Source organism: Dipteris shenzhenensis, chromosome 2 (genome assembly GCF_047967505.1).
Source record: "Dipteris shenzhenensis isolate YYH24624 ecotype China chromosome 2, Dip_SZ_1.0, whole genome shotgun sequence".
NCBI classification, from domain to species: domain Eukaryota; kingdom Viridiplantae; phylum Streptophyta; class Polypodiopsida; order Gleicheniales; family Dipteridaceae; genus Dipteris; species Dipteris shenzhenensis.
In genome coordinates, this window is record NC_141597.1 from 57811416 (window position 1) to 57833208 (window position 21793).

At 43.6% G+C, this 21793-nt stretch overlaps 1 protein-coding gene across 1 annotated transcript in view; it reads left to right on the top strand.

Moving 5' to 3' along the window:
- The first annotated feature begins 12431 nt into the window (after window positions 1-12431).
- The window catches only part of LOC147905044 (chaperone protein ClpB2, chloroplastic-like), a 44339-nt gene continuing 34977 nt past the window's right edge, over window positions 12432-21793 (top strand). The window contains exons 1-2 of the mRNA XM_087389537.1: window positions 12432-12802; window positions 12893-13111. Of these exons, the coding sequence (XP_087245663.1) occupies window positions 12917-13111 (195 nt within the window). The 5' untranslated portion in view covers window positions 12432-12802; window positions 12893-12916. The remainder of the gene's footprint in view (window positions 12803-12892; window positions 13112-21793) is intronic.

A 21793-nucleotide genomic window follows, 5' to 3' on the forward strand; every position in this document is an offset into this window, starting at 1 on the left:
AAAAAGCTAAAGCTGGAGACGAGGAGGCCCATGCAGAAGTAAATAATGTAAAAAAAGTTCTCAAAAAACAAGAACAGATCAGGTTAAATGATTCCAAACTTTATTTTAAAGATTGGTGGGCTGGCAAGATTGATAGACCCACTAAGGAAACATTCAAAATAATCAGAAGAAAAAGGTGTCAAGAGGAGATTCCTCTCCTTAAAAGATGAAATGGCTCCCACTATAACACAGAGGAGAATATTGATTACATCCAGCATCATTTTCAGGAACTACTCTCTAGTACATGTCCCCTTAATGATGATACTCAAAGAGCAAGACAACTCTGTCAAATTATAAGGGAGAAGGCTGTTAAAACTTTTGATCTACCCTACTTAGAGAGACCCTTTAGTTTGGAAGAGTTGAAAGAAGCTATGGTAGTCATGGCAGATGGCAAGACACTAGGGGAAGATGGGTTACCTAGTGAGTTCCACAAGGCTTTTTGGGAACTAGTTGGCCCATATTTATTACTATTATGGCAAGAAAGTTCAGTGAAAGGTTTTCTTCCCCTTCACATTAATGGTGGCATTATCAAACTGATCCCTAAAGAGGGCCCCAAAGATGAGATCAAAAAATTGGAGGCCTTTAACAATGTTAAACTGCAGCTACAAAATTTTTGCACAAGTCTTAGCTCTAAGGATTCAAGGCAAAATGAATGATTGGATTCTATCAGAGCAAAAGGGGTTTATCAAGGGACATCACCTTCTTGAAATAATATGTGTGAAGGATTTGAGTATGCCAAAGAAAATAAACATGATATTTGCTTTCTTAAAGTTGATTTTGATAAGGCTTATGATAGGCTGGAATGGGATTTTATAATTCAAACTCTGCAGGACATGGGAATGGGACCCTCTTTTGTGTCAAGTGTTAAACTTCTACTCACTAATGCTACAACTAAGGTCGATGTCAATGGAATGATGAGTGACACCTTTTTTCTTAAGAGATCAATCATACAAGGCTGCCCTTTAGCTCCTCTTCTTTTTGCTATAACTGTAGACTCTCTAGGTTGGCTTCTTAGAAGTCAAATTCAAGAGGAAGTCTGAAAGGCATAGAGCTTATTAAAGGTAAACAATTGGTATGCCAATAGTTTGCTGATGACACCAGTTTGACTCCTAGAAACACTGATCAGGATGTTAGATGTGTAATGGATTGTCTTGAAGTTTTTTGTCAAGCCTTAGGATCTTCTGTCAACCACTCAAAAATAGGGTATGACACACTTAGTGGCAAGGAACAAGGTGTTCTCCAATAGCTAGGATGCCTCAAAATTCAAAAAGGGACAATTTTTAGACTTTTGGGAATTCTAATGGGCTTTGAGGTCACAATGAGGTAGAGGTGGGACTGGGTAATGGATAGATTTTAGAAGAAGTTGGATAAATGGAGAAGCTTTCAAGCCAACCTGGTTGGAAGAAAAATGGTTTTTAACCATTGCCTCTACCCCATTGTTGCTATTTTTTATATTTCTTGTTGGTTTCCTTCTAAAAGAGGTTTAGACAGATTCATCAGATTATGCAGATAATTTTTATTTGGAGGGATTAACAAAATTTCCAAAGTGAGATGGGGCTATTGTATCAAGCCCAAGGAAGAAGGGGGACTAGGGGTGATAGATATTTCTTTTGTTGCTAAAAAGCTTTTTGCTACTTGGATTATCAAAGCAACACTTCATCTAGAGGAGGATTGGGAATAGTTGCTTTTGAGAAATATGAGGTATATTAGACCTTGCAAGGCCCCAAACTGGAAAAAATATCCTTTTATCTTTGCTCTTTTTAACCCTAAACCTTGTAAATCCAAGGGGACTCCCCTGTGGAAGTCTATTTGGGGGGCTTTTGAAGAAATAAAAGCTTACCTCCTTTTCTCTGGCAAAGGAACATTTATGGCCATTGACTCTATTTGGGTGTCCTCAATATTTAGATCTGACATTCTGACAGATGAGCAATTTATAGTAGCAGCTATCCTATTCAAGAAAGGTCTTCAATCTTGGGGTCAGCTTTGGAATAAAGAGCTTTTCGTGTGGAAATCTTGGCTTGAAATTAGAAGGGAGTTCTCCTTAACCAACCAACATCACAGATTGATCATGGAAAGACTTGAATTATGGAAAGGAGAAGTGAGTTGGAAGGGAGGCTTAGTACTGTGCATGCACAAAGAGTTTAGCTGGGTAGGGTGCTCCTCTTTACTACCTATTCCAACTCCCACTGCAGATATGGAGGATCTTTTTAGAACCCTTAACAACAGGTGGAAACTGAATGATGATAGATCTAAATGGTATTTCAGATTTCACAAAACATGGAATAGGAATGTGCCTAAGAAAATGTCTTTTCTTGCTTGGTTAATTCTTCACAAAGCAGTGTGGTCTAATTCTAGGGGACTCAACATTGGTAAAGGTGATGGCAAATGTATGAGATGCCTAAAATCTATGGAGGATGTCGTTCATTTATTTGTTGCTTGCCCTCATGCTAGAAAAGTATGGAAGTTCATTTAGATGGAGTGTGGTGAACCTATAAACTAGAAAGCCATATTGCTAGGAGATGCTTGCAAAATAAGGCATGAGCCTTGGTTTCTAATAAGGGCCTATGCTCTCTGGTCCATCTGGGTCTCTAGAAATAATTTTCAATTTAATCATAAAGATATTTGTATTGATGCTATGTTTGCTTCATGGTGGGACAAGAAAAGAGAAGACTTCTTTATTACTGCATTCAATCTTGAACACTAGAGACTAAGTTCAGACATCTCCAAACATAAACGTTCTTGTTTCATATTAGATGATCATGCCAAACTACCCTCCTTCCTACAAAGGAAAGCTACAGCAACTGGTGCTCCCTTACAGATACCCTCTTCTCTATATCAACCTCTCTACATCTTGATGGCTCTTCAAGAAAAGCTCCTACCACTTTTGCTACCTGATGCTACTGTCCCTCCCTTCCATCCTGATGTGGTTAACCTCTCCAGCAAATTCCCCTCCTTGACTGTGGACTCAAAGATCAGCCACATGCTTCCTCTCCTAGATCCCCAACATTCAATTCCCTTGTGTTAGCTTCTCTACTCAATTCCCTTCTACCCTTTCTGATCAGACCTAGGGTCTTGCAGTGGTTCTTCCTATTTTAGGGCATGATTTGGTTTCTATGTCTATTGACCCTTCTTAGGGCCTTGCTGTTGCTCATGGTCACTCTTTAGATTCTACTGCTACTGTTGCTTCAGATTCCAAAGAGGAAACCTCAAGCTTCTCCTTCTATCTTTGAGAAGCCCCTCTTAGGCATTTTTGAAGTTATTAGTTTTGTGTTATTTCATGATGTAAGCATTGATGTAATCAAAATTGACATTCCAAGGGATATCTTTTGATGTATTAAATGTTATAGAGCAATAAAGACACTATATTTTTCTACCAAATAAAAAAGAAGGGGCAACTGTGCCTGACAAGGGACAATGCCATGCGGTAATGATGATGTGGCAGATGACGTGGTAGGTTGATTGGTCAACGCTTATTTACTAGGTCTATTGATGATGTGGCAGTGGGGTGATGTGGCAAGATAAGGGTGACATGGTAGGTCAGTTGCCACATGTCACAGTGTTGACCAAGTGTGGTGACCTTGAGATAAGGTAAGTGATCTACCACATGTTGCAAGGATGGAGGCAAAAGATGTTGCTGAAATCTCTAGATTCTGTCGATGCTAGTTTTCCTCTGTCGATGGCACGTCATGGCATGTTGTATGCTACTAAAAGAGCTAGCGCTCATGCGTCGCCAGTGGATGGAGGCTCGTTTTAGTCGTGTCAATGGAGCCTAAGTGGGAAGCCCATGAACCACGCTCAACATCATGTGATCATATGTGCATAGTACTAACCCAATAGAGTGGTTAGATGTCCACCGTAACCCTAAAAGGGCTTGTATATATTCTACATTTTCAACTAGATCTAGTGTATAGTTAGTCATTTATAATGTGCTCTCTAATTGTGCCCTCTCTCATCTCCACTCTTGTCCTCTCCCCTCTTCATATTTTGTCATGGTATCATAGCTCCCTTGCATATAGCTGCCGAGGCATTGCGATCCTTGTGCAAGAGAGATTGATCGAGAGATTGAGTGAGCATCCTTTCATTCTATTCATGAAAGAAGATTTATGTCATACAATTTCATCCATGTGAGAGAGAGAGACTTATGTTCATTGAGAGTCCATTCCTTTGATTTTCATTGCAAGAGTGTCGAAACTTTTAGTTGAGAAAGATTCATCGAGTTTATGAGAAAGATAGGGAGAGTTCTTCATTGAGAGAGATCTCATTCCATTCATTTCTTGTGGAAGATTCCAATCATTGTTCTTGAGAGATTTCCATTGCACGAGAGAGAGTGAGAGCTCTTTCTTCCATGAAAGAACTGATTCTATTCATTGAGAGACTCTATATGAGTATTTTTTAGAAAAGAAAGAGAAAGAGTTCTTGAGACAGAGATTGAAAGAGCCTCTGATTTCTAAAGCTATCGAAGCAAGGCAGTCTATAAGCTACTACTCTACAAGCAGCTTTAATAAGCTCCCTACAGTACTTGGGCCTCGACTCACAACAAAGCCACATGACTGGCTCAATAATCAAACAAGAGGTGATGACACAAGGATGACCTTCAGTAAGTCCTACAGCTGAACTAACAGCTTCAATCGACCTCAACGACTATCTACACAAGGCTGCCGGCAACGCTATGGCAAAGGCGACCTCCAACCAGACGTCCAATGACTCCTCAATGACGACCTTGCAGCACGACACAACAACAACATCCTTTAACGAGATCAGCTCCCATGACTCTAAATGGTGAGCTATATACAATGCATCCAGCAATAACTGACATACATAAGTTCATGGCTAACAATACTCGATTCCTTGCTTCGGCAGCTTTAGACGTCCACGACTCTAACCCTGCATCACCAGTGGCTCCTGCAGTGCCAACACCTCCATATGACTCTCATCCGCCCATAAACAACGACTCACATGGCTCCATCCCATCAGTTGCCTTGCATGAAATGACCTGCAATCTCGCCTTCTGATTGGCTCCACTAGCACCAGCCTCGAAAGCCCAGCACTCCAAAGGTTCCTACATGGCTCACAGTCCACACAACTCATGATTGACATGCCAAATTCAATTTAGTGCGCCATGCTTAACAGACAAGAGTAGTGAGCTAGAGCCCGCCTCAAGGCAATGTCTCCATCTCCATCGAACGCTGCAAGACACCCCTCAAGATAATGATTATGGGGAATCAAAGAAGGACCGAGCATTACATTCCATCAAGTTCATAATCTCTTCATCCATAGAGACTCCATACTATGGAGCATTTTCTATCCACAACAGACCATGATCATATTGGTTGCCATGGTTTTGAAATTCAGTTATGAAGATATAGTCAACTAGTTTTCCAACAATTGTGTGGTTGTGCTTTAGGGACCTCTTCATCGCTTGGAACCTATTGACGTAGTACCTTGCTGTGGTCATAGGATCTAATCTGATGAGATCTCTTAGTGATCTTTGTGTCTGCGTTCCCTCTGGACTTCACAACGCGTTGTCAAGTTCCTGCAGGCATGTCGTCAGTGGTTCCCAAAGTCTCTCAGTAGAGGAGAAGGTAATAAAGAATGTAGGTCATCCTAATTGTCAAATCATTGTGAATATGTTTTTCTTTAGCTTGTACTTATAATCTAAGGATGTGTGCAAGCATGTGAAGTCTTGATACCCTATGTTTGATTGTAGAAGTTTTTCGATGTTCGTGTCTCGTGTTATGTCTCTTGCTTTGAGTGTTTTCCCTCGTAGTTGTCCTTTTCTCATTCAAACCCACACTAAAGAAAGAACTTGCCTAGCAAGAATTTTCACTATCTTAAAGAATAGGTTCTCTATAGAGTATGTGAAGCGATGATTCTTGTTTGTAAGCTCCCATCAAGCTATTTCTTGGTAACTTGTTCGTGCAAAAATGTTGCATGTTCTCTATTGTCCATAAAATTGTTTTGTCCTCAAAGTCAACAACTTGTTGAGCGGTATATATGCCATGCACCAATGAATCTGTGTGTACCTTGTCTTCATCGATGGCGTTGTCAGTGTTGATTCTCAATTCTTCGTCTTCTTTCATGTACTCTTGCTAGTTAAGTATATGGTCGACCCACAGTGGATTTAGTTTGACATTGTTTTCTTTGTATAGTTGTGTTTTTAGTAGTTCTTTCAAAGCACAGATAATTAACATTGGGCGGACAATTCCACTCATATATTTGTGCATATACTCTAGCTTCCTTCTTATTGTGACTATTACTATTGAATCATCTATAAGGAACCTCGGGAGTACTCTCTATACTCTATCACCATCAACAAGAATGTTAATGATGCTTCCATGCGAACCATACTGCCCATCGTACAACAACTCTCTTATTTGAGCAAATGGAGTTCGTACCAACCTCGTTTAGCCTGCATGCGTATCTTGTTTTGATTGGTAGCCGCATCCGTGATTGACAAAAAAGGGGCATCGTATTACATTTCATCTATGTGGGCAGAGTGAGAATGATTTTATTTCAAAGAGATCGGTGTATTGTTCAAACATTACAACTTGTTCCACTAGGAAAGTGAAACAATCATATCGGTTTTACCAATTGTCACTTGAACATAAGCGGCCCACAGCAAAGGCATGGGAAGCGAGGGGTGTCACGAATTGTTTTTTCATACTCATCTTTAAAGCGATAGTTGCGTGTTCCTCTAGTGTACTTCCTTGATTGGCTTAGATATGAAGAGGGTTCTGTTGTTGGTGGTGCATTGTTTGAATTATTGCTATTAACAGTCTCGTGATTATTGGATGCTGTAAGGGATTTGCGAATTCTATACACTTTTCTCTCTATAGCCTTCATGCTGTATCACTCGTACCAAAATTCATTGCGATATAGTAGTGCTACTTGTGTGGTAGGTAAGGAGGCATGCCTTCTAACTAGGCAACAAAGGTCTTCCTCATCATTATGTGGTGTAGACTCATGAAACTTGATTTCTTGCTAGAGGAAGGATTACCGGATGGGTAGAACTCTGGTTGACTAGGATGTCATAGCATTTAGCACGTGTGGATTTCTTTATTAGAAAAAGTGTTGATAATGCTTTCCCGTCCTATTTTAATACCTTGAAATATACATCAAATGTTGTTGAGAAAAATTTAAGAATATGGAATAACAACTTTGAATTAACTCCACTTTCAAGTAATTGAACAACATTTTGAACGGGCAACAGTTGATCGCTAGGATAATTTGCTAACAACATGTACCATGGAGTTGTTCAATCTTGTTCATTGTAGACGCTCACATAAAGTAGTTCAAAAAGTCAATTAAGTGAATACTCAAAAAAGAAAAATCTGATACAATGAAGGATGTTTCTAAATTTCATCCAATTAATTTCTCTGAATTTTATACAAAGTTGGATGTTCTTTGAATTTTTATGTGTTTTCTTTCACTCATTGGTGAAACAAAAAATTACGTGTGGCAACAACTTAAACAGCTCGGACATAGGCAGTAACACTAAACTCTTTCTGTGCATATCATTGATTTTTAAAGCACAGGGGAAGTGAATGATTTCCAAACCAAGCTTGCCTGATTTGTCTTTGGTATTCCTCCGATGCACATCAATGCGTACTTGCTTTGCCAGTAAGAATTCTGAAGAGAAGAAGGAAACATTTAATGAAGTGAATTTTAACAACTATTGTATATCTAGGTCCATCTGTTAGCCTCCTCTACGAGTGCCAAAGTGCAATGCAAGAGCATTGGTTGCTTTTGCATCCAACTTTGTGCGAGGTGGGAATTCATTGCTAGTCTTATGATAACGGAGCTGTTGGAGTTTAGATGCTTCCGCTCCGTGTTCGAAGGGAGGTTGTTGGTCAAGTATGGGACTTTTAAGGCTAGGGAGCCATCATACCACACATGTTTGAGGTCGGATTTCACTAACGATCAGAATTGTGACATTGTCACAATGGTAGTACCACATGCCTATGTGCCCCAATATCGAGATAGCCTAGTGACTGACTTCTTCTACTGAATCGAGGGTGCCACCATCGTGCAGAAAGCTGTTGGGGAAGGTGGAACATCCAACTTCTCTCTACACGTAGATGCCATTATGAATGCTATCACGAGAGAACCATTTGATGGTGTCATCACAATGCTTCTTGAGACCACAATTGCTTGCTATGTTCCTTGGGCATCATCGCTTGTTTGCACAACAAGGGGTACAATATCCACAATAGATGGGTACCATTGTGTTTGTGATAATCAAGGTAGATGCAGACAACTTGATGATTGCCAATGGATCCCTTGCTGAAGACTGAGCTTCTATAAGTAGTCATTGACTTTAACAGCTATTTTTGCCAACGTTGCAATCTTGCCATTAGCGTTTCTTTTGATTCTTAGAATATCGTGTCGTAGATTCACTTTCATGACGAGTGCAAGAAGGTGTTGTCACGCTTAATCCAGGAGTACCATGAAGAGGGCATTGTGATGTACACCCTCAAAAATGTCTCTTACATGCGTGGCAAGAATTGCTTAGTTTTTTTTTTACTTCACTATCTTGGCCGAGATTCCAGAGGGTCAAAAGAGAGCCGAACTTCAAGAGGCATTCATGAGCCAAGTGTCAGACTTGGGTTATGGGCGAAAGGTTAAGTATTGTGACTTTTAAAATTTTGATGTTGCATACACAATATGTTGCATTGAAATGCTGCTTTATTGGTGGTTGTAGGTGACGGGCGTGTTGCATTTCACTCACCTAAATGTACAACTTATTGATTACCAATGCAATTTGTGTGGTGGGGTCCAAGAGCCAAGCCATCCTTTTTGCTTCACTTGCAATTTTGTGCAGCGTATACTAAAGATCCCTTGCCTCACAGGGCAAATCTTGTTGCCTGATGTGTTTGGCATTATAATTGAGATTCATGGGAACCATGTTGATATGCTTCTAGCATAGGCACTTCATTCCTAAAGCTTCACGCTAATAGCGTTCTCCATACTCGCTCTCTTTTGCTTGACATCAAGCCCAATGGCACCTTCACTATCAATAGCACTGGCTCGATCATAGCATTCGAACCGAATGCATGATGCTACTACGTATCATGATGGAGCAAGTTGCTTGAGCTCCTTACGGAATAAGTTGTATACCAATAAGTGGTTTCACAGCCACAAGAGTGCTGAATTTCTTTTTTTGTTGAGCTAAAGCCTTTGGCTTCTACTATATAAATAGAAGTTGCATGCGTAGTGAGTTCTTTTAGTATGTGTCCTGCGAAGCTTGAGGCATAGCAACCTTTAGTGTTCCCATTTTAATAAACTACAGCCACACTTTGGAAGCCAATGCCACGTTGTATGATTGGAATACTTTAAATTGACGAAGCCTGTTTGTGGTGTAGCAAAAGTCTAATGGTTTACAAGCTTTAACCACTTTGTCCTTCTCGTATTTTGTATAGCAATGACAGATTTCTAATTGTTGACTACTCTATTTTAGTGGACCAGAACTTTGCTGGTCTACATAGCTTCCAACGTTCTATCATTGTCATATTTCTTATGACAATGGTACTTTTCTACTTGCTGAATAGTGTATTTGCTATGTAGCATAACTTTTCCAGTCTATGTGGCTTCGAACACTGTTGTTGCAAGGGATAATCAAACAGTGGCTTGATTCAAATTTGTCCCACCTCACAAAATTGAAGAGAACCTATGTAACAGTCCGCATGCTGAAGCAGTCCTTCTCAACTCAAAAAACTTTGAATTTATGTTCTCAATTTAATATGTGTGTTTAAAAAAGTTCATTGCGCAGCAAACTTTACTGTTGAAAGTGTATTTGTTTCCCCACAAAAATTGATAGTAGCAGTAGCCTACATTCCAACAGCAAAAGCATCTACAATACCTTCTTCAACAACCCCTATGGCAACCTTTGCTCCAACGTAGATTTTGACATATGCCACCAAGTTGCATTCTTCTTCCACCTTCTAGTTCAACCTTTGTTCCGCCCGAATCTTCAGTCTCCAATGAAGAAGTTCCAATCCATTTGGTGACCCCCACATCAACTCCCACTTGACATATCAGTGGAGCATGTCATTGACTTGATTCTAGCATCTTCTCTTCCCAACTGACCTCTCTACAAGAGAAGCCACGTACAAATAATTGATCCCAAACATGGTGCTATTAGTGTCCATCGGCTGCACACACACATCAACCTTCTTCTTGCCTTCCATCGTCACTATAATCCGTGAACCCAAACACAGAGCGCCTGAACTAACGATCAACAGATTTGCTAGAAAACACATTGCGATCGAAGTCCTACAGTAGAAATGTTTATATAGAAGGTCCCCCATCCAAAGATGCATGAACGGCCACACACACCCCCAAGAAACCTCATGCATGATGAAAGAAAAGATCCTGCAGCCACCGACACAAGAGTGATACCTCCAAAATAGGTGTGCAAGGAACCCGAGAAAGCTTGCCATGGAGCTGAGGAGGCAACCGAGCTGAGAACGATCCCGCACAGAACGGTGAGTCTTGAGGAAGCTTCCCCTGAAAACCACGTCAACCCAAGGAGCCAACCTAAATGGAGAGCAAACACCCCCACAAAGAGCGGTGAGGCTAAAAACCCTCCCATTGAAGCTACGAATCTCCTCTTCCTTTGCCTTGGGCACTACAACTTCGTCTTGCACCAACTCGTCCCGAAAGGATTGCGACACAATTATAGATCAACTTGCTTTACTACACCAAGCATCTCACCAATCCATTCACTGATTCACATAGGCCATGAATCCCCCGAGCCATTCACTCATCAAACTTGCCACAAGATACCTGTGCACTGAAGCAAAAAATTAGGGATTGAATGAAATCAAAAACTCCACTAGCCAATAGGAAATTACTACTTTTTAAAAATAAACAAGGTGGATGATTATAAATCATTCGTCAAGGGCCACGGTTGGTGGAAATGAGATCTCCACCATCTGATCTCAAGGCTTTCTAATCTAAAATCGGGTAAATTGACCATCGAAAAAGTGAAAACCATAGGGTGAGTGCCTTAAATAACGCCACCTCACCATTCCCATGGGCGGAAAGAGACCCAAGACTAGATTACCAAGAGACACGTGCCGCAGACAAACACAAATAGTGGCAGACAACTCTAGTTGTCCGTGCCGCGCTGTCATGTGTCGCGCAACCAGCGCCAACTGAGCAACAGTCTGCTCAACGCACAGATGGACCAGACCTGCTCCAATCGCCATGTGTCATGAAAAACTCTAGTCCCGCATCAGTAAATGGTGGCGAAATGGCACCGCCACCCCCTCCCGTCAGCCGGGAAAGGGCCATGGTCACCCTTTTCGATCGGGATGCCGTCGGAAAAGATGGCTCGTGGCCTTTGACTGCTCGCCTACCTTCTTGATGCTTCCCTCCCAGGAAAGGGCTCCTAAGGCCCTTGCCCTTTCCCTCCAACCATAAGGCCTGCCCTAGATTCAAAATAGCAAGGAAGATGTGCAGTGTGGAAAAGAGGGAGGAGATGATGAATTGAAAGCTCATGTGTATGTGTGAGAGAGAGAGAGAGAGAGAGAGAGAGAGAGAGAGGCCTAAAAATGTGGAGGATTTCTAGGCCTCAGCGGAGGATCGTAAAATCATTTCAAATTTTTTGAAAATTAAAAATAGTATTTTGGCTTTGTTGTGAATGGCCTTCACTTAGGGCCTTATGTCATGGAAGGGAAATATGGAAGAAACGTCTTTGTTATGCTGTGCAAATGCACCATGGGAAATAGAAGGGAAATAGGTGTTAAAAAGGGTGGGACCATGGGAAATAGCACTCCATGCTCTAGACCTCAAGTACTATTTCCCACACTCCCGAGAACCATTGATACCATTGATGTGACATTTCCTTTATAGCATGTCTCATTTTCCCTTGGATCATTATGTCATGCATCATAGGACAAAGATCCAAATTAGGCTCTTTCAAGAGAAAAGCATCCAAAATAGCCATCATTATTTCCCCTTTTTTCCTCCACGACATAAGCCGGTTAATCATTCCTTTCGTCGAGAGGCCAAAAATTGAAGCATTTTGCCTACGCATTTGGGGGCAGGACAAGAAAGACAACTAGGCCTACTACTTAAAGAAGGCCAGTGTCGGAGAGACGTTCTAGAAAGTGCCGAGTTCACGAAACTTCCTCTAAGGGCTCTTAAGCTCACAATTCTTAAGCTTCATCCGCACAAGAGGAGAGAGAGAGAGAGGGAGAGCGTGTGAGTTGCTCTTATCTTAAGCTTCATGTTTATCGCCCAGATGGTTAAAACTTGCAAGCTCTGGTTTTGAATTCCATCTCAGTATTTCTCCTCTCTTTGTGTTTTGGCCATTTGGGTTCTCTCTCTTTGTTTTTCTAGTTGGTTGAACCTCTCTGTTTTCCCCCGCTGAGGAATTTGGAATCGATTGCAGGCGTTTTTCTGGGTGCCCAATTCGATAGATTGGACGTTGAATGCCTTTGCTGCGATTAGAGTATCTTCCATCACGGCTGCATTCTCCAAACTCGCTCGCCGGGCTCTCTCCGAGTCCCGGCTTCGCCTCACAGCACCTCCTCACCAGCTTCTGTCCTCCCATTCGCTCCCTCTATGTCGCCCCACTCCGGTGTCCCCGTGCTTTTTACCAGGTACGTGGAGCTCCACGCCGATTGGGTTGGTGAAGTGGGGCCCCCATGCTCACGGGGTCCTTGCACGCCATTCTCTTCATGCAATTCAGTATGCGGATTCAAGATGTGCAGGCCCAAGAGCATACCAGACATCAGCGGAGCGAGCAGAAACTCCGGTAAACCTTTCTAACTCTTTTTTAGATTACAAACAGAGCATACTGTATTAAAATTCTGGAGGACTAATATGTACGTGACCTTTCTCGCAGATTAATCCATCTGAGTTCACGGAGATGGCATGGCAGGCCATTGCCAACTCCATTGAGGTGGCCAAGCAATACAGGCACCAAATTATCCAGCCAGAACATCTTCTCAAAGCCTTGCTAGAACAGAAAAACGGAATCGCTCGCAGGATTTTTGCGAAGGCCGGTGTTGACAATACTCAACTCCTTCAAGCCACGGAACGGTTTTTAGAGAGCCAACCAAAGGTTAGTTTTCTCCTTGCCTTGGACAAGCGATAGAGTGCTGAGGACATAAGCGTTGCTGTGTAGGTTCTGCAATATTATATCAGTACCCTCACGGTACATGTACCAGGGCACGTAGTTTTATTTAGATTTTGATTTAGAAGGTGGGAGATGTTAAAAATGAGGAGGAAATGAATCACTCGATCCTCCACCCAAGATCTCTCCAACTCTTACATACTCAACTCAGATAGATGATCACAGATGCAACAAACACACTCAGAAATAACAGCAAGTATAGACGGAGAGAGAGAGTATATTCATCGGTGGGCAGAAAATGGCTCCAAGGGAGCAATACAAATCACAGCAGGGCACTGGAGAAAACTGATGAACTCTCTCTCACAAAACTGTCCCAGATCTGAGTGCTGAACACTGCCTTGGAGAAGGGCTTTCTGTAATGCACTGGATGCTGGGCTGAATGCAGAAGTGGGCCTTTTATAGGCTCTGCCCAGGCCCCTTTAAATGACCGACCAGCAGGGTCGATTACCCTGTCTGGTGGCCGACCATAGGGCTCCATAAACCGACCAGGGTTGGCCCTGGTCAGTGGCCCTGGTTGGGCTGACTTGGCCAGCCACAGGCCCCTATATAAGGGTGCCCTGGGCGGCCAGGTTGGGGTGGCATGTCATAGGCCTATAAGAGGTCGTCCATCGGGGATGGTATACCTTCCATGTTTTGTGGCCAAGTAGGAAATGAGGGGACTTTGTATGTAGGGGTTGTGGACCTCCTAGACCACTCCTTTGTCCACTATGTCCTGGCATTTGAAACTCTTGGGGTGGTCTAGAACCAAATTCACCCCTATATAACTAGCTTTCCTCAAAGGAGGGATATGGTGGCAGTTCATTGCTAGTAGATACAATGAGACTCGGTTTCCTAGATATTGCTTCTGACACCTCTAGTTAAGCTAATACCTAATGTTCTACTGGCACTCTATTTTGCCTAGCAAATGGGTTTAGCATGTATGTTGGTTCAGATAGTCCAAGCCTCCCCATCATGCTGGAGAAGGTTTCCCTCAATCTACCTACTGTAGAGGGGGTAGAAGACTGTGGATCATTAAAGTTGGTGCTTAGAGCCACTGAGGCTCTAACATTGGAGGGTACTCTCATGTCTCCACCTAGATTCATGGACTCTTCTGAGCTAAATAGTTCACCTTATGGCCCTCATACCTGCTGTTGCAGGCTGTGACCAGCCCGTGTGCTGGTTGCCTCTATTTACCATGCGATCCTCCCTCTGATCCCTGCCTAGGTCTCTCCCCGGCCCTACTACCGCTCACTGCCCCTTGTCCCCTCAAATCGGGGGCTCACAGGTGGGCACAGTGAGGTTCTAACACCCCCCCTCACAGTGAGTCTTGTCCTTGACGGCCTTCGTCTTGGTCTTGTTGAGGATGTGTACTGTTGTATTGACAGCTTCACTCCAATAGGCTTTAGAAAGGTTCCTCGCTCGTATCATAGCAAGCCCTGTCTCCGTGGTGGTTTTGTGCTTCCTCTCGGCTACCCCGTTCTATTGAGATGTACGTGCTGTGGTGAGTTGTTGCTTGATCTCATTGCGACAAAATGTGTTGGACTCATCGGAGGTGAATTCTCCCCCCTGTTTGTACGGAACATCTTGACATTCTTTCCTGTCTCCTTTTCAACTCTGGCCTTTCAATCCTTGAATTTCTTGAAAGCCTGTGACTTTTCAGCCAAGCAATACACCCAGGTCATTCTACTGAAATCATTTACAAAGAGAAGTGAGTACCTGGATCCTGCCCACGATGCTGTAGACATTGGGCCACAAATGTCGGCATGAACCAACTCAAGTGGTTTGCTGGCCCGAAACGAGGCCTCTTGTGGAAACTTGTCCCTGTGCTGCTTGCCTTCTAGACAAGACCTACAGACACCATCATTGCGTGTAATGGGTGGAAGTCCATCCATCATCTTCGACTTTGACATTTCAGTCAAGGTTCCATAGCTGACGTGTCCGAAGCGCTCATGCCAAAGTTTGGACTTTATGTTGTCTCCATGAACCAACATTACACTGAGGCGGTACATTCCGTTTTCTTCGACTCCTTGGGCCACCATCTGTCCATTTGCTTTGGATGTCACGGTGACCTTGCCGTCCTCAAAGAGAATTGACATGTTGTTATTGTCCATCTGACTTACAGACAGTAAGTTTTTGCAAAGGTTGGGTACATAAAGTACTCCAGAGATATCCTTCTCCTCTCCCGCAGTCGTAATGAAAGGAATGCTACCAATGCCCTTTACAGGACATGTATTTATAGACTCGGGCCCCAAGCGCCAAAAATAGCGAAGACCTCTAACTGGTTCGTACCCTTGCCACTTAACCCGAGAATCAAGCCTGCCTAGCTCTAAGCCTCCCCAGGCTACCTGAGCTAGTCTTGTGTACCTAGTACATGTCAGATACTAATCCGTGCACATGACATACTTCCCCTCCTCTAAGAACTCACTCCTGAGTTCGCTAAGAAACCCGGAAATGTTCTTTGGAGGTTTTGTAATGTCTCCCATGTTGCATCCTCCTCAACACGATTTTTCCACTTGATCTTGTATTCCGTGATAGATCGATTACGAATCTGTCTGTCACGAAATTCAAGAATACACTCAGGTTCGCGTGAAATAAAAGTCAAATCTGTAACTTCTATTATCTCTTGAGGAGAAACAAGTTGATCATCTGCACCCAAGACTTCTTTCAGTCTACTGACATGAAAGACTGGATGTACTTTAACATCAGAAGGCAATTCTAGTCGATATGCAACTGGTCCAATTCTTTTAATGACCTTGAACCATAGTATCTGGGGGATAATTTCGGAACCAAACCAGTACTTAGGCTCTTGGATTCCTTGGGAATTCGCAAATATACCATCGTTCTTTCAGAGAACTCTCTAGGTGAACGATGTCTATTAGCATAAAATCTGTCCCGATCTTGGGCACTTCTAATAGACTCCTTGGCAAACTGCAACATTTCCTGCATGTCTTGCAAGAAGTTCTTTGCAGCATCATTTTGAATCCCTTTTAATCCAACCATAACTGGTGACTTAGGTTGAAACCCGTACATAAGCATAAAAGGACTGTAACCAGTACTAGAATGCTTTCCTTCTCTGTACTGCCATCGGATTGTGCATGATCTGAGGAACTCATACTTAGAGTAGTTTCTAACTTCTCAAAAACAAGTGTCCAAAAGTTACTCGTAAACTTTGAGTCCCTGTCACTGACTATGTCAGATGGCAAACCATACAGCTTAAACAAGTGGTCCACAAACTCTTGAGCCAGCTAAACAGCTGAAATAGTTGTTCTAGTAGGTAAGAATCTAGCCATTTTTGTCAAACGGTCGACTATGACCCAAATGGAGTCATGACCCTTGCGCGTTCGAGGCAAACCAGTAATAAAATCCATGGAAATACTTTCCCATTTATTACCTGGAATTTGTAATGGCTGTAATTAACCCACGCTTCTAAGGCATTCTGCCTTAGTAACCTGACAAACCCGGCAACCTACTACATAGTTCTCAATAAATGCACGCATCTTAGGCCAATAAAAGGTATGCTTCACAAGAGACAGAGTCCTATGTATACCCGGATGTCCAGCACTAGGAGAATCATGACACTCCCATAGAATCTTGGATCTAAGGTCTAGAACATCTGGCACACAAATCTTTTCATTCCAGAACAGCAAGCCGTTCCTAATCATCCACTGACCTCCCGCCGCCTGTACCGTAGCCCTCTCAAGGATTGAAATAGGTCTGAGGATATTTCCGTAAATGACATAGCATTTACAAACTTGACTCGACTTAAGGCATCCGCCACACTATTCAACGAACCCTTACGATAACGTATTTCAAAATCAAAATCTTGCATTAATTCTGCCCATCTAGCTTTCCGTCCCCTCAATTCAGATCCATCACACACATACTTAATTGAGTGATGATCAGTCAATACAAGGAACTTCGAACCATACAAGTAGTGTCTCCAAACCTTAAGGGCATACACTACAGCATAAAGTTCCTTTTCTAGTGTGGGCCAACGATATTGGGTGTCGTCTAGTTTCTTACTCTCGAAAGCTACAGGTCTGCCCTCTTGGAATAGAGCTGCCCCAATCGCATAATCACTCGCATCGGCCTCTAAAACATAAGGTCGGGTAGGATTGGGTAATGCAAGAACGGGTGCTTCCTTGATAGAAAACTTCAAGGTTTCAAAAGCCTTGTTCATTGCATCATTCCAAGAGATCGGTTGGGTAGACCTGCGTCCATGACCTTTCAATATGTTTGTCAGGGGTGCCGTGATATGTGAATAATCACGCACAGACTTTCGTAGAAATACCGTAAATCCTAGGAAAGAACGAAGTTTCACAGTCTGAGGGATAGGCCATTCTAAAACCTTCTGGATACGATCCAGATCAATGCTAATACCTTCAGAAGAAATCTTGTGTTCTAAGTAAATGATCTCCTTCATAAAGAAGTCACATTTACTCATCTTGGCATAGAGCTTATGCTGTCTTAGAATAACTAAGACAATCCGGAGGTGTCTTATGTGATCCTCAAGCGTTTGACTATATACCAAGATGTCATCTAAGAACACTACAACAAATTTGCCCAGAAAATCTCGGAACAAATCGTTCATCATTTGCTGAAAGGTGGCAGGAGCATTGGTCAAACCAAAAGGTAATACAAGAAACTCGTAACGACCATACCTAGTTCGGAATGCGGTTCTATCTATGTATTTAGCATAGATACGGATTTGGTGATAACCCGTACGCAAATCAATCTTAGTGAAATACTTCGCTCCGGCCAAACGGTCTATCAGATCATCAGAACGAGGTAGAGGGTATCGGTTCTTAATTGTCACTTTATTTAATCGTTTATAATCTATACACATTCTCCATGTAGAATCTTTCTTCTTTCTTAAGAGGACAGGTGCATCCCAAGGTGATTTACTTGGGCGTATATAGCCCATATTCAGGTAATCCTGTAGTTGTGTAGCTAACTCATCCTCCTCAAGCTGGCTCATCCTATAAGGTGGTACACTAATAGGTTGAGCCCCTGGGACTAAGTCTATGCGATGATCTACTGCCCGTTCTGGAGGTAAACCTTCCGGCAGTTGAGCAAGGAATACATCCTTAAAACTATCTAACAACATTCTCAGTTCACGGTGTTCAAACACACTTAAATCATTCTTGTTATTTACAGAGACAACAAATGAAGAAAGTGGAATCAAAGCACACTGATAAACATCATAATGAGAAGTGGTTAATATATTCTGAAGCTGCATCGCAGATACAATAGGTCCCTGAGAAGAGGGAATTTTATCACACTGAATACAAAATTGGGTGTCCTTATCTACAAAAGAAAGGGTATGCTCCGTCCATCCAATCCGAATATTGTGGGTTTTAAACCACTCTATTCCGATTAACAAGTCTACATGCTCCAAGTGCATAACATAGCACGTAAGAGCCCCTGTGTATGCTTGAATCCGGATAGGAAGCGCTTCAATCTTGCGATCCCAAAACTGCTTCCCAGCTGGAAGCTGCACCTCATAGGTGTGATCGCTAGGTATCGTGGACAGTCCCATCTTCTGCACAAATTTGTAATTAACAAAGTTGTGAGAGCTGCCCGGATCAAAGAGAATGTGAACCTGTTGGTCCCTAACTTCTCCATAAACTCGGAAAAGATCATGGGAACCAAACAACGAAGTATTGAAAGTGCAATTACAAGAAAGTGGGCAGGCAATGACATTTACAGAAATACCTGTCATCGAAACTTGGTTCGCTCTCTTGGCTGTGGTACGTGGACCCGCCTGGAGCTTTGGTCCGAGCGCTAACTTTTGATTCTTGCGCTTTGGACATTCATTCTTGGTGTGGCCCCGCTCCTCGCAGTAGAAGCAACGTCCTTCCTAGCTTCAATGTGCGAAGGAAACGGACTCGACCATTCTTTGCTTGAGTGAAGTGTTTCTTGGAGGCGTTGTCTATAAACTTCGTCTCCCTGGTACCAGTCGTAGGCTGAAAGAACTTTTGTTTGTTCTTTCCACTCATGTCGGAAACTGTAGTTGCCTTTGCATCGGCCATGGTATCATCATAAATACGCGCGTAATTCATGGCCTCTTGTAACGTTGTACAGTTGTTGTTCTTGATTTGCAACTTGTACGAATCTGGCAAACCATCCACAAAGAAACCGAACAAGGTCACTGGATCCATCTTTGTGGCCCTGGTCTGCAGATCTCGAAACCTTTGAAGATAAACTTCAAATGACAAGTTCAGCTTAGACATATCGAGGGCTTTAAGCTTGCCAACGATATCATAGTCGTCCTCCTTCTTCAGGAACTCCTTCCTGAAGACCCCTTCGAAATCTATCCATGTAATCGGCTTAGGTTGAAGTTCCTTCCACCATAGCAAAGCTTTTCCAGACATGAAGCTGGCTGCAAGCTGTATTTTCTTTTCCTCTGGGTACGGGTGGAACTGGAAGTGTACCTGCCACTTGTGTAACCAAGTGTCAACAACCTCCTTAGTTCGAGACTTTTGATTTTGGGAAAAGGGTCTGGAGTTATGTTCGGGCCTAGCACGGAAGCCATGGCATCCACATGCGTGAGTGCCTGCACAGTGCTAGTCAGAAGGGTGAGAGTCGTCTGAATCCCTTGGAGTTGTGTCAACCCCGTTTGATTCGCATTAACCTGCTCGAATTTTCCATCCGGAGCAGTGGTGAATTCACTGAAGGCCTTCTTCGTAATCAGATCGTCATAAAGACCCTGGTCTTCCTCAGCAGGGTAATCCAAATCCTGATCTCCCATGGCAAACTCGGGATTTACAGAATCAGACATGTCTGAAATCTGATTTGAAAAGAATATAAAACTGAGAGAAATAACTGGGGGAATTGAAGCTGGAAGGAGAGTGGAGCAGAGAAAAACCGTCCCAAGTGATGCTGCCGAAAGAAGAGGAGCCAGTCGAAAGAAGATGCTGGAAACTGGCGAACAGCGGGCGTACATGATCCCGGAGTCTTCCCTTGCTGGATTCGCTGCAGGCTGCATTGTACGGAAACCTGCAGCAGACCGTACTGTACGGAATCCTCCCGCTGGCTGTACGGTTACTGACGCAGTCTGTACGGATGCCTGTCGCGGGCTGTACGGATGCTGACACAGTCTGTACGGATGCTGATGCAGTCTGTACGGATGCTGACGCGAGCTGTATGGTAGCCTGTCGCAGGCTGTACCGAGTTCTGACGGAGGCTGTACGGTAGCCTGTCGCAGGCTGTACCGAATCTTGATGGCGCAATCAAATCGATATGCAAGGAGGACTTCTTGCGCAACTAGCTGAGGCTATGGCTGAGCTTGGGTCCTTGCCAAGCTATATTGGGAATAGTGCAGCTAATCTAGGAAGCCATGCTCCCCAGAAAAGCTCACCCTCCCAAACTTGGAGGGTGGTGCTTTTTCAAAAAAAGCAACACCTCCCACAGAGTGGCCGCACCCTGCTCCAGCCCCTAGCGCACCTCCCTGCCTGGCCGAAATCCCTTCCACCATGGCGCGCCACTCAGCCACTCGCATGTGCGTCCTCTACCCCTACGCAGCCCTGACCAGCAACGAAATCTCCACGCCTGCCACCCAACTCTTCTCACGCCTCTCCTACCTGCATCTCCACTCTCTCCTAGCTACGCCTCAGCCCTCTCTCACCTAGTCCCTTCAGCAATTCCGAAATCACATACTCTCTTTCTCCTACCTTTTCCCTACATCCTGACCACCCCCGATAACCAATGAACTAACAAGAACTTGCAGCAGCAAATTTCGAAATTAGGGCATACCTAGAGGAAGAAATCGTCCAAAGTTTTCGCATCAGAAGTTCCTACCTTAGGAGTTGGCTCTGATACCAACTGACACGTCCCAGCACTCCTGAAACCCCTGATCTGCAAACAAATACACACAACGTGAGAAACTGAGCAGGCTGCTCACCACCCAACCATGACATCTACGGGATGTGATCCCGAATCAGGAGATGTCCCCTCCAAGCCACGAGCTGAGCTACTGGCACGAACTCCCAACCAGATCCAACCAGCATGGTGTCCCATACCACCAGGTGGCGCTGTGAAGCCTGGGATCTGCTACTGGGCCTTGGGCTACGCTAAGATGCAGGCGTGCGTCCGCGACTCAATCCAGGATCAGACCTAGCACTTGGGAATGAAACTTGCTCCCATCGGCTCCCTGAGAACTGAACCCCTGGGCCCCTTTTATAGACTCGGGCCCCAAGCGCCAAAAATAGCGAAGACCTCTAACTGGTTCGTACCCTTGCCACTCAACCCGAGAATCAAGCTTGCCTAGCTCTAAGCCTCCCCAGGCTACCTGAGCTAGTCTTGTGTGCCTAGTACACGTCAGATACTAATCCGTGCACATGACAGCTTCTCTCTTCCGCTTCTGATCCGCCTTCGTCTTTCGGCATTCTTTGGCAGAGTGGCCAAGCTTTTCACAATAAAAGCACTTCATTTTCTTCTTTCTGTCTGCACCCTTTGACTTGCCTTTTTCAGGCTTGTCTTTGGCCACTAATGCCTTTTCGTCGGTTTGCGTAAAGAGTTTCTCTCAAGCCTCCTCTTGAAGCAGTAGTGGGCCAAGCTCCTCAAAGGTGAGTGGTGTAGTCCGTTGACCCGCAGTGACCGTAGTCACAAAACTTTTGAAACTCCGTGGCA